The 13057-nt window shown below is 35.9% G+C and overlaps 1 protein-coding gene across 1 annotated transcript in view; it reads left to right on the top strand.

Moving 5' to 3' along the window:
* The window catches only part of LOC107194208 (cyclic nucleotide-gated cation channel alpha-3-like), a 201289-nt gene that overhangs the window by 124124 nt on the left and 64108 nt on the right, over nt 1-13057 (top strand). Inside the window, exons 8-9 of the mRNA XM_015583797.1 lie at nt 5524-5664; nt 11969-12121. Of these exons, the coding sequence (XP_015439283.1) occupies nt 5524-5664; nt 11969-12121 (294 nt within the window). The remainder of the gene's footprint in view (nt 1-5523; nt 5665-11968; nt 12122-13057) is intronic.

Genomic DNA, 13057 nt, shown 5'->3' with positions numbered 1-13057 from the left:
CCTACGGCTTGTGGCGAGATTTCGATTCTCGCGGAACGTAGGAAAAGAACGACGCGAGGGAAAGAAATCCGAGAATTAAACAATACGTACTAATGTACGTACTAAGATGAACCTTCTTATTCGTACTTGCAATGATGCTTATTTTTTTAATTAATGAAATTACATACGAGATACTTGACATGAAATTCTCGAGAAACAAATTGTAAAAATGGCACAATATATATTCCGGGTATTCCACATACGAAAAACATGGAATACTATACAAATCTCTTGTTGGAAATGATATTTATTTATTTTTTATTGACATAATTGACGCAGGTGTTATATACTTACACAAATATTTCATAAAAGAGACACAAAAGGAACACAATTAATCGCATACGCTCTGTCAATCTTTCATTCGTCGCCCAGCGGAGATAGATTTTGTACTAACAACTGATTGCTGTCGCATGCGTACTTAGCGTATCATCTTCGCTGCGTCTGCACCTGATCTAGTACGTATTTTGTTTTAAAAATTAGACCAAACGACTTGAGTTTTTTTGAGAAGCTAGAAGGATTAACTTATTAGATGACATGTTTTCGTTGTTTCGAAAAAATTACAATTGTTGGAATAGCGAAGAAAATAGTAAAAATATTAAGAAGTCCTTTTTTCAATTTTTTTCTGATCCTATAGTGAAAATTTAACAAATACCTCTTATACACTTAATTAAGATACGTACACGCTGAAAATTCCAGGGTATAAGTTACAAACTATTAAAAGTGGTTAGACTTACAAGTTAGAGTTACAAATAAGTTACAAAACTAAAAAACTCGTACTTTCGACTTATAAACCTGAAGATTTTTTACTACTTCGGTGCTCGTAGCTTCTTTGCTTTGACCGACGAATTTTGTTATGACTGGGCCCGATAATGGTGGCCTGACCTGGGTCACTCTGAAAATCACCATCGGGTGTCGATCGAAAACGAAGAGACAGGAATACTGTTTCGTTGAACGTCGACTAGAATGGTCATAAAACCAGCTTTCGATTTCACTATTGTTATTAAGCAGTATTATTGATATATATACATAGATAGTAATTATATACTTAGTCATGGCAATAAAGGAACTGTAACATCGCAGCTTCACTTTTCTTTTTCTTAGATATATAAGTGTACAAGAGGCATATTTCAAATGTTCATTATAGGCTAAGATAAAAAAGTTAAAAAAAGTGTCTGTTACTATTTTTGTGCGTGTTTTGTCAAACATTTCCCTGTACATTGTGAAACAACTAATTACAATTAAATCATTAAAACTTAATTATCTAGACTAATCCTTAACTTCTCATAAACGTTCAAATCATTTTATGGATAACTAGCTGACGTACCCGCTCTCGCGCGGGCAGTTTCATATTGCAAATCATATTTTAGTTCGTATATACAGACTAGACTGTAATATACCGTGAATAAATAAGCAGCATAGACTTTTGGATAGTGCAATATGAATCACATCGATTTGTGGCTTTTTAAACTTTTTTGTCTGCCTCAGCTCATCGTTAGCTAAAGAACATTGTCGCTTGACTGTTCCTTCGACTAACTTTGGCCCGCAGGAATAAATGGGCTGTTGAGCGCCGGGCGAGAGGCCAGCGACTGACGATCGAAATACAATGTAAACAGATAAGGAATGAAATGCATGAATGCAAATTTAATCTTTTATAGTTTTCAGTATACATTCATTAAAGTGTCACGAATGAACTGAGGAGATTCTGTCGGTGGAAATGAGTCCAAATACGACATCATTCGGATTATTTTCAATAATATATCATTTTCATCCGCAACATTACGTATGAGTAACAATTGTCCAATTACACTCGAATTTGACACATTGACTCGAATTTCATGACATTTTCATTAAAATATATTGCAAATTGTAACAGTTTAAATTTTCATTCGTGCGTCATTCCTTATCTCATCTACGTCTGTTTACATTGTATGCCGATGGGTCGGTCGCTGGCCTTGGACGTTCGGCGAGAATCCAAATCTCGCCACGAGCCGTAGGCCGTAGGTCTTCCATCGTTCTCCTGACGGGCAGAATTGCATGCGGAATATGAGGCAACAGCGTCAGAAAAATCGATACTGTCCGGCAACACTGTCGTCGCGTGGCGAATACACAAACCCAACTTGATGGTAACGGGGAACAAAATTTATTTGTGGATATTCCCGTTAGATGTATTATCAAGCTGTCCCAAATATCGATAACGTGTTTCCGCTAGCGTCCGATTGTTTACATCAGCGCTTCGATCGATTCGGAGTTGGCCTCGAAGGAGTCTGCCCCCTTAAGTTCGGTTGCCATACAAATTACTATGGATTTTATTCCGCTTATAACAATTCCACTTACTATGACCAACTGCTTACAGCGACGTAATTTTCGATAGTTTCGTATGACTACAATGTCGTCTCACAGAATCTTTGTGTTGTGTTTACCAACATTCCCCGCCCTTCGCTGGATATTCCGCGCACTCACGATGTGTAATGACCTGTCAAACGTCGTATCGTTAGTATTTTGTGCGTGCACGATTTTTGTGTAACATGGCACTGCATAAAAAACGAAAGAGTTTTTCAATTGAAGAAAAAGGTGCTATTATTTGTCGATCGGAAGCAGGAGAGTCAAATGCTACACTCGCAAAGGAACTTGGTGTGTCTCATTCCACCATTTTAACGATTAATAAGAACCAAAATATGGTTAAAAATCTGTTTAAATAAAAAATTCTAAAATCTAAGCGCATTAGAAGATCTACTCAGGGCGCCATCGAAGAACCATTGCTGCAATGGTTCAAGACTCAAAGAAATCGTGGAATACCTATCAATGGCCCTATACTGCAAGAAAAGGCCAATTAGTTCGCCTCGCAATTCAACATTCCAAGTTTCACATGTACACTAAGTTGAATTAATCGATTTAAAGTGAGAAAGAACATTGTAGCTGGTAAGATAAGTGAAGAATCACAATCCGTTAACTATGGCGAGGTCACTGATTGGTTCGTGACTGTTTGGCCTAATTTACGAAGACAATTTACTGATGATCTGATTTTTAACGATGACAAAACCGGCCTCTTTTATAAATTAACGCCAGACAAAACATTAAAATTCAAAGGTAATACATGCCAAGGTGGCAAATTATCAAAAGAAAGGAACTCAGTAATGGTTACTGCGAACCAGAGATGGGCACAATTTTATTCGAATAACACATAGCGAGAAGCAGCAGTATCTAAGATCGTCATCCTGACCTTTAAACACTTCATGAGATTAAATAACTGTTTGCAAAGTGTCTACTCATTCAAGAAGAAATATTATTTTATGATAAAAATTGGAATTACCACGTTCAATCAAGTAAAAATGACGAAATATTTTGTTCATCTTTTATTCGTTATTCGAAACTTTTTATCTGGATAATGAACATTCCCACCTCTGCTGCGAACATGAGGGGCACGATTATGAAGAAGTTGCTGGTAATCGGAAAATCTCAACGTCCCAGATCCTTTAAAGGTTTAAAATCTTTACCTGTAGATTATGAGAGTAACAAGAAGGTTTGAATGACAACAGCCATTTTTGAAGAATGGATTCGGACTTGCGATCAGGATCTGGTGAAAAAAAAGAAAAATATATTACTCCTGATTGATAACTGTCTTTCTGATCCACCAATCGCTGATCTAAAATGCATAACAGTAGTTTTCCTTCCACCTAACACCACTTCAGTCTTACAGCCAATGGATCAAGGAATTATAAGAACACTTAACACAAACTTCCACGAAAACCTTCTACTGTAAATCGTCGAAAATGATTTTGACGCCCATACAGATTTTACTTTCAGTTCCATAAAGCTATCAGTACTAGACGCTTTAATAATGATTTATGATGCATGGAACAAGATTCCACAACGCAGAATTTACTATTGTTACAGACATGCTGGTCTTGCTGAAACGTGAGCAACAGGAGATGAAACTAACGAAAGGGATCCTTAAATAGACTTTGACGATGAAGACGATATTCTCCTACCCTGTTGGGCAAAAAAATTTAATACGCAGCCGCCAATACGACCAGAAGATTTAGATGATTTTGTTGATGTCAACAACGACGTTGTTACATATGAGGATCCTAGTGACGAAAATATTATGCATAATATTATTGCTGAACGTCGCGAAACTGATGATGATTCCGAGGAAGTAGTATCCAAGAATCCGAGTGTAACGGAAGCCTTGAAGACAGGATATCCTCAACAAATTCGTACACGCTAATAATGACGATGATAAAGTAAAAACCGCAATGTCTTACTTACACATTACGATAACTACTATAACTCTGGTAAAGCAAAAAAAAACTAAAATGACTGATTTCATAAACCTTACGGCGTAGAAATATTGTCAGGGTACGAACATATATACACATGTTTATATACTATTAATATATCTAACAATATATACATGTATGTACTTACATATTTTTCTTTTTCTTCTCGTCAATAAAAATATTATTACTTGAATATATCATGATTTTTTCTCTTGATGGTAACATTTTAATTACAATATTAATACATACAACATCTCCATGTTTTCATTTTGCCTTTAACAATGGTCGTTTATAGTGACGTAATTTATCTGTCCCTTGAATGTCGCTATAAACGGACCCCGCTGTACTATTTCTTTAGAATGCGATATATACTTTTGAACTATGTACAGTACTTTTACGATATTGCCTCGGCCGGAGCTGTGAGAGAGTAAAATTCTTGGAAACAGCAATGCATTGAGAGCCCTCTCCATGCTAAGTTTTACTGTCAAAGCCCCGGCCACAGTGCATGTGCAAGAGCTGGATTGTGCTCGAAGCGACGCACAGTGGGACGAACCGTGTAAAAATTGTGTCATGGACAAAAATTTCAATTTCGGATTTTGACTTTTTTATTTATCCGAATATAATTCTTGGACATTATAGAACAAGGAATTGCAAAGAAAGAATTTTTAAATTGTCTAAAACCTGATTTTTCAATGATTTGTCGTACACTTTTGGAGACATCTATTCTTTGAAATAAGGCATGAAATATTTGAAACTAAAAAATGTTTTTCGTTTATGCCATGTTTATGTCAAGTGGCAATATCGTAAGAGTCCACTGTATATGTAAAAATCTGTGCGATGTTATCACTTGAATAGCGTTCCTTGTAAGTTTATCTAATTAGAAACTACATATACATATACGTTAAAAAACAGGCGATGTAAAAGCAAAAAAGCACCGTATCTACGATTGCATCAGATAGCAGCCGCTATTTTTGCCGCATTTATAAGTCTAATTCTTTAATGTTTCTAATAGAAATGTAAATTTGTAGAAGAATGTTTACTAAACATGACAATAGAGCAACTGCACTTCTTACCTTAAATGTGGCAAAAGCATTAAACTTTATAAAGTAAATTTTTGAAAAGGATTAGTTCTGGAAGAATCTACCAATGTTCTTATGAAAATTGCTACGTATGTCTTACTGGAACAATTTTTTCTTTGTTGCAGCAAAGTTGGATGGTGTGAAAACGTACATGAGAATGAGAAGAGTGCCAAAACATCTGCAAGTGAAAGTAATCAAGTGGTTTGACTACCTCTGGTTAACGCAAAAATGTTCGGATGAAGAAAAAGCTGTCAGCTGTCTTCCCGGTAAGGTTTGCCAAGTATCTTTGAATTCGGTTCTTTTTACTTTGTTTATAATTTGAAGGCATACCATATTCATCCATGAAATGAAGATGAAATGAAGAGTGAAAGTCACTTTACCGTTTAGCAATGAAACGTTCTTGACTTCAATAATATTGTCTAAATGCTGCGATATTCTAACAGTAAATATAAAACATAAATATGAAAGAAAGAAGGTTACATTAAATTTCAAGTTTAATTGGAGCGATAAAATTGCTGCAAATTTTATGTACATATACTAGATGTACCACTTTAATTTTCCCAGACAAATATCTCGAAAAATATGAAAGATATGGAAAAATATTTCAAATAAAAGTTGTAGGATATCGAGGGAGGACATATCGTACGGACATTCATTTGACTTCAAATATTTAAATAAGAACTTATATTTTCTACCACATATTCTTGTAGCTAACACCAAAAGATTTTCCAAAGGCTACCTATTCTTGCCTTTTGCATGATCGATTCTCAAGATATTGAGAAAGATGGACAGAGAGGGGGCAGAGTGAGGGAGAAAGAGGGAAACAGAAAAGGAAGGAGAGAACTGCTATTAGGCTTCCTATTCTTCGGTTTGTTGCTTGCACATGTGTAGTAAAACTACCATCCACTCTTGGCTTAACTTGTAGTAGAGTCATTGTCAGCAGAGCTATAACTAGGACTATACTTTGTAAAATCTAACTGAGCTCAGAACTAGCCCCATACTTCATATATGTACAATAGAAAATGACCATCAATCCATTGATCACTCTTCTTTTCAACATTATTGTTTTGTATCAAATCAAAACGTGAGCCGAATGATATTACAATTCCAAAAGTATGAACGGACGCGCACGGATTCTCTTTTTTTAACTCTTTCAGTACACATGCAAATGTGACCTTGATGAAAATAGTCAGCGGTGAATTCGTACCGAATATTTTTGCTATGTGTATAATGCAATTTAACCTTTTCGTAAAAGTTATTTGGAGATATAGAATACCAGCATAGAAACAAAAAAACTGAAATTTACGTAAAAACAATATTTTTAGTAACAATCATAATAACAAAATTTTCATTGAATAAATAATGAATTTTCTTCTCATGAAAACTTACTACAGTAATCTTAAGGGTTAACTTTTGTATTGAAACGGGCCGCTAGTCGCAAATTTCGACATTAACTCGCTGGTATCGCTCAGCGCTGAGCGTGGAAGTTGAAGTAGGACTTTTGTTCGAGCTCAAGAAAAACCACACGAAAAATTACGATAACTGACCGAACATTGAGAACAATGATTAGACTATACAAAATAAAGAGTCGTGGACTCTGACGCAGAGATGGGCATTATCTAGATAAAAAATTATTTAAATAACTGTTCGAATAAAATGATTACCATAAATATAAATTCCTTTTCTGTGGTTGAATAGTGCTGTTCTGCGTTATTTAAAGTTCTACTGGCGAATGCAACCGGTCTTCGCCTCCCAGTTGTATCTTCCTGTTCTAATACACTACCGATTGCAATGTTGGAGGCGTCCGTGGTTAGAAAATAAATTTTATTTTGATCCCCTAATTGTAATATGCAATCAGTGCAAAGATTTTCTTTTAAGGTTTGAAAACTACGTTGTTGTTCTGGACCAAAGACAAACTTAACATTATTTTTCAATAAATTGTTGAGTGGTTTTGCCGTTTTACTAAAATCTTTTATAAATTTACGGTAGTAGCCCGCAAGACCAAGAAATTGTTTAATTTGCTTAACATTTTCTGGTGTTGGAAATTGGCGGACAGCTTTCAATTTCTCTGGGTGAGGTCGTATTCCGTCGGCTATTATAAGATGATCAAGATAAGCAAGCTTTGGCATTAAATTCTCACATTTATCCGGTTGTAGTTTAAGATTTTTATCATGCAGTCGTTCAAATAATGTCCCTACATGTCGATTATGTTCGTCCAGACTTTTACCAAAAACAACAATATTATCCAGATAAACCAAACATATTTTACCAATTAATCCTTGTAATGCAGCGTCCATTGTCCTCTGGAACGTAGCAGGCGCGTTCTTCAAACCGAATGACATTCGATTATACTCAAAATGACCCAGCGGCGTCGAAAAGGCTGTCTTCTCTTTGTATTCTTCTTTCATGGGGACTTGATGGAATCCACTTGCCAAATCGAAGGCACTGAAATATCTTGCTTGTCCGAGTGAATCCAGTATCTCGTATATATTCGGAAGTGCATAATTGTCCTGGGGCGTTTTTTCATTCAATGATCGGAAATCAACAACTACGTGCCACTTTTTCTTTTCAGAAGCATCGCTGTTAAATCCCCATGAAGTTCTTGGAGTTTTTTGTATTTAGCACTAAATAACAAATTTTATTGCTAACAAAACTATTAATACTTTATTTTGATTGTAAAACTAACAAACGAAACAAGCTCTAAATAATCAAACAAAACGGCTCTATAATGTTTCCAGACTCTTGCATTTTCTTTGACTTTCAATTTGTTTCTGACTGCTTCTTAACAGCTAAAAAACCGAGGAGGCCCTGAACGACCCCTCCAACTGCCCATTCTCCATACCAAGAGACGGTGTAGAAATATGCCAGAGCCAATGGCTATCCAGGGCGGTTTCCCTACCGTACCACGCATCGTAGCGCAACTCGCACGATGCAAATATATACAACACTGATGCGCTAACCTCGCTTTCCCAGGAAACCACCCTTGAAGGCCCATAAATTTGCCTTCGCTCGGACCCACGGCGCATCGATTGCCGTTAAAAACGATACGGTCGGGACACACTCCAGATGCCCTCGATTGCATTTTCAGCCGTATCCCCAAAACCCTTAAGGGAGACCGGATTCATGCTCCTTGGAAAATTTTCCCAAGGAAGCGCTCAATTGTCCCCTTCTTGGACGCGCCGTAGACCCAAGCATGTGGCCCCAACAATCGCTCTTTTTAGGAACAACCCATAAGGGCGAATTATATGGAGAGTTTGACGGTCGTATGATATCTTTTTGTAATAGTTCCTGCACTTGACGCTCCATTTATTCGCGATGGAACGGTGGATATCAAAATTGTTTAGTTTATACGGGAATATTGTCAGTTGTCTCTATTGAATGCGAAGTTAATCCACTTTCCGGTAAACGATCCCCAGGCAAATGAAAAATATCTTGAAACTTATCAATAATACTTCACAAATCTTCTGCGTCGTGTTCGTTGATACGTGGTAATCTGGTGTTTTCGCGTAATAGTTTTGATCTTTCGATATCGTACGGTGGCTACGTTTTATCGCGTATAGAAAATATAATTTCTTTAGTTTTCAACCCATAGAGTTTTCACTTTTAGTTCCATATAATTTTGTAACTGCTACTATACGTGGTACGATCCCAAAGTAATCAGTAGACTGTGGATTTATGCATTTATAGGCTATAGGGCTCAGTGAAATAGAATGAAAGATAGAACTTTCATCAAATGCAACGAATTTTCTATTTTATGTTTAACCCAATAATATACTTCAGAGAAGAAATGAATTCTTACTTTTGTTTTTTTTTTTATGAATTACATTATAAAATTATGCACAAAAATCCGTAGTCTAGTAGTGAGACTGTTTGTTTTATAATTCCAGTTGGTAACTCACCAAAGCAAATGAACTAATAGGATCTGCAAACCTAATAACAAAATATACCTATAGAACTGTAAGACAAGCGCTCAGAAAAATGTCAGAATTGAAAATACAAGAACAGCCAGTGAATATATTGCTCGCCAAGATGTTGCCGTTACAATGGTTAACTGTTAACTTCTATCTGTCCCTTAAAACCTTCCGCATCATACGCCTAGAACAGTCCTGGGTCCCCGGGACTGTTTATGCGAGGGCGTATGGAAGGGGAGGGAGTGTAAGTACCAGATATCGTCACCAAAGTGGCCTTCGGCTCGAACTTCGGCCTTCGTTTTCGAGTTATTAATTTTTCATAATATGGGTAAAATACATTCATACATGTATATGGGTAGATACATTTCATGCGTGAAATACGTCTGACGCGATGGATTGTGGGTACTACATGAACTCTACCTTTGTTACAGTGAACACCCGCTATTTTACTACATGGAAATAAAAGCATGCCATTAAAAAGAAGGAGGTGACCTTGAAATCTCCAAAAGTCCATCACTTAGAAAAAAATTAGTATTTGTATATTATCAGCCCTTCTTACCATACAACTTTTGTAAATAAAGTTTTTCCATAACTCGAAAACTAAGGAAGATATTCAAGATGGTTAGAGTTATTGGGCCGCACTGCATATTTGTAATAATTATTCATAATTTTTAGTTATATTTTCCGTGTTTCGTGTCTTAGTCTACTCATAAAGATGATGTTAAAACGTTTTTAATTTGGCTATAGAATATCGTATTTAAAACCACTAGGCGCCCTTCTGAATCTGCGACCTTAAAATTTGAATGTTTTGTGTTAGATTTGTTATCAGCGATCTCAAAAACCTTTGGACAAAATTTCGTAATGGTCCGATGAAATCTTGAATTTTGACTACCTTTTCGAGGTTTCTCTAATTTATTAAAAGAAAACTGTGAAATGAATTTTTTCAAATTTGCAGGAGTTTTTATTGAACATATAAGCTTTAAGAGAATGTTTTTGTTTACTTCATTTCTAACCATTTATAGGATTTAAAAGAACCCAAAGTTAGGGTTGCAAAAAAATCTTCGCTGACTGGTTAACAATTTTCCGGCCAAACGGTTCATCTGCAATCAAAAACGGAAAAAGTTTTAGAAACTAGATGCTCCTGGCTATGGCACGATGTAGGGGATTTTTACAATTTTGAAAAATAAGTAAACGGCGGTCCTTTGAAAAAAAATTTCAGATTTTGCTGCAAAATGTACTACCTTTTGTGAAAGAAAAAATAGAAAGAAACGTTTTATCAAAAAAATCCTACTTCGTGCCATAGCCAAGAACATTTAGTTTCTAAAACTTTTTGCGTTTTTGATTGTAGATGAACCGTTTGACAGGAAAACTGTCAATCAATCAGCGAAAATTTTTTTGCAGCCCTAACTTTGTGTTCTTCTAGATCCTATATATGGTTACAAATAAAGTAAAAAAAAATATTTTCTTAAAACTTCTATGTTAAATAGAAACCCCTGCAAATTTGAAAAACATTGATTGAGCAGTTTTCTTTTAATAAATTATTACATATGACTTGACTTTTCGGGCCGTTACAGTGTTGTCCCCCCTTAACGGAAGCAGATGATTCAAAATCCTTATTGTATTCTGGATATTTCTTCTCTCATTGCTATTCATGGATATGATAACATTCTCACGAGTACATTATTATGTATTAGTTATTATAAATTGAATTCTTCAATTTTTTATGAATAAAATATCTATTAATAAATGCTTCCATCATAAATAGATAAGTACGTTTTAGGCAAGCAATATAAAAAAGCTTACAACAAATTAATTTGACTGATCAAAAGGTCGAACATGTAACTATTCATGTCTTAAATATTGCGTTAGAGTTTTCTAAAAAAGCCACGTAGAATTTAACAAATAGGAAATGCATATTACAATGATCGTAAAGCGAAGAAATAAATTATATGAAGTCAAGACAATGTGAGTAAAGATATCGTTGTACATACTTTGTTCATAATAATAAGAATAAAATAAAAATACTGCTTCAGTAAACATAAGTTTAAATGGAACTATTCATTACTGTGTGTCATGTATTTGCTATTACCAGCAAACCCGTCAAAATGACGGATTTCAAATTTCTTATTTTACATATGCTGAAATCGTAGAATTATATTATATTGTATTATATGTACATATTGATATATTAATCAATTTAATTTAGAATATATTGAAGGTTGATGGTTCTAGTGTTAAAGATAGTTCTCATGGGTTTGTTATTCTCTGATGTTATTATCACAGCAGATCTAAATATAGTTTTCTTTCGTCACGTTTTCTATCAATAAATAAATATCTGCCACAAAATATGAATCAATTCTTCTAGGACAATCAGTCATGTGAAAATTATATTCATAAATTAATACAGTACAATTAAATTTATCTTCTGACCAACACTGCAGCATAACATAAACTATTTTGAACAGTGCGATTTTGGCAAGTATTCCCTATGTAGAGGTACAGTTTCAGATCTCCAACAGTATGTAGTTCTGACTCAACAAATGTTTTCGAATTTCGAACGCAATCTTCCTCCTCCCTCCAATCCAAAAGTCGATACTTCGGCGCACAGTAACGTCAAAAAAATTCTATCCCTAATAATCATATTGTTGGTGTCTTACAGACAAACTAAAAGCCGAGATCGCAATAAACGTGCATCTGGATACATTGAGGCGGGTCGAGATTTTTCAGAACACGGAGGCTGGCTTCTTGTGCGAGCTCGTTCTAAGATTGCGGCCCGTTCTTTTCTCACCTGGTGACTACATTTGTCGCAAAGGTAAGTACGGCGTCTCCGTTCCGTTTCCACCATTCCTATCGGGCGATGTATTTTCGGGACATGCATGTGATTCGCTTTTGAAATGAGCCGCTGGAACCACGCCAAGGGACGTACCAACCTGGCGAGGGGTTGAAAAGTGATTGCTTGTCCTTTCCATTTGGCCTCATTGCCAATACAGCATCCGGGAGAGGCAGTTAGGAGGGAAATGCTCTACTTCCAGAGATAACAGTTTATGATGCCCGGTCGTCGATGGCAATTCATTCCCGCTAAATAACTAACGTAGAACTCGGTGAAGACCTGGAAACGCTTCAAACGAGCAGGATTTTATCTTTCCAAATGTTTTCCAGTAGCCGCTTTGTGTATTTTCAATTTAACCGAGAAATTAAGTGTTTGATAGAGGTATACAGACATTTCCATCTTATTTGATAGTACTATGTACTATTTATAATTTTGTTTCAAAATATCAGGTAGGAGAAATGACTGTCTTACCATCCATATAACTGTGTTTTCTGTATAGATATTGAAATTTAAGGTGGAAAGTCATAATGTTTTGTGTCACTAAACTCATTTTGTCACCAATTACAATATTCTGAAGTCAGAAGTAGAGGATACTATTTAAAACAAACATGGACTATTTAGCAGCTGTGATGGCTGGAAGCGTAAAAAGGAAAGGAGAAGGAGCGTTTCGTCCTGAGCCTGCTAGTGGACTTGTCAGTAAGACTACCTAGCAGACCCTGCCTTAGACGCGGAGATATTCGATGGTCGGTTAAGAATGTATGCATACAAACGGGGAAGGATTCAGGTACTTACGGAAAAGATGTCAACTCAGTATACCTTTAGTGGCGAATGCGGGAGGTAGTGCCGCTGCAGTACCCTTTGCCAGTGATAAACGATATCAGGGCAAGTTCTTCTTCCTATGTAATTCGATGTCGAATT

The sequence above is a fragment of the Dufourea novaeangliae genome, unplaced genomic scaffold (assembly GCF_001272555.1).
Source record: "Dufourea novaeangliae isolate 0120121106 unplaced genomic scaffold, ASM127255v1 scaffold33, whole genome shotgun sequence".
Classification (NCBI taxonomy): domain Eukaryota; kingdom Metazoa; phylum Arthropoda; class Insecta; order Hymenoptera; family Halictidae; genus Dufourea; species Dufourea novaeangliae.
This window is presented reverse-complemented; position numbering and strand designations above follow the sequence as displayed.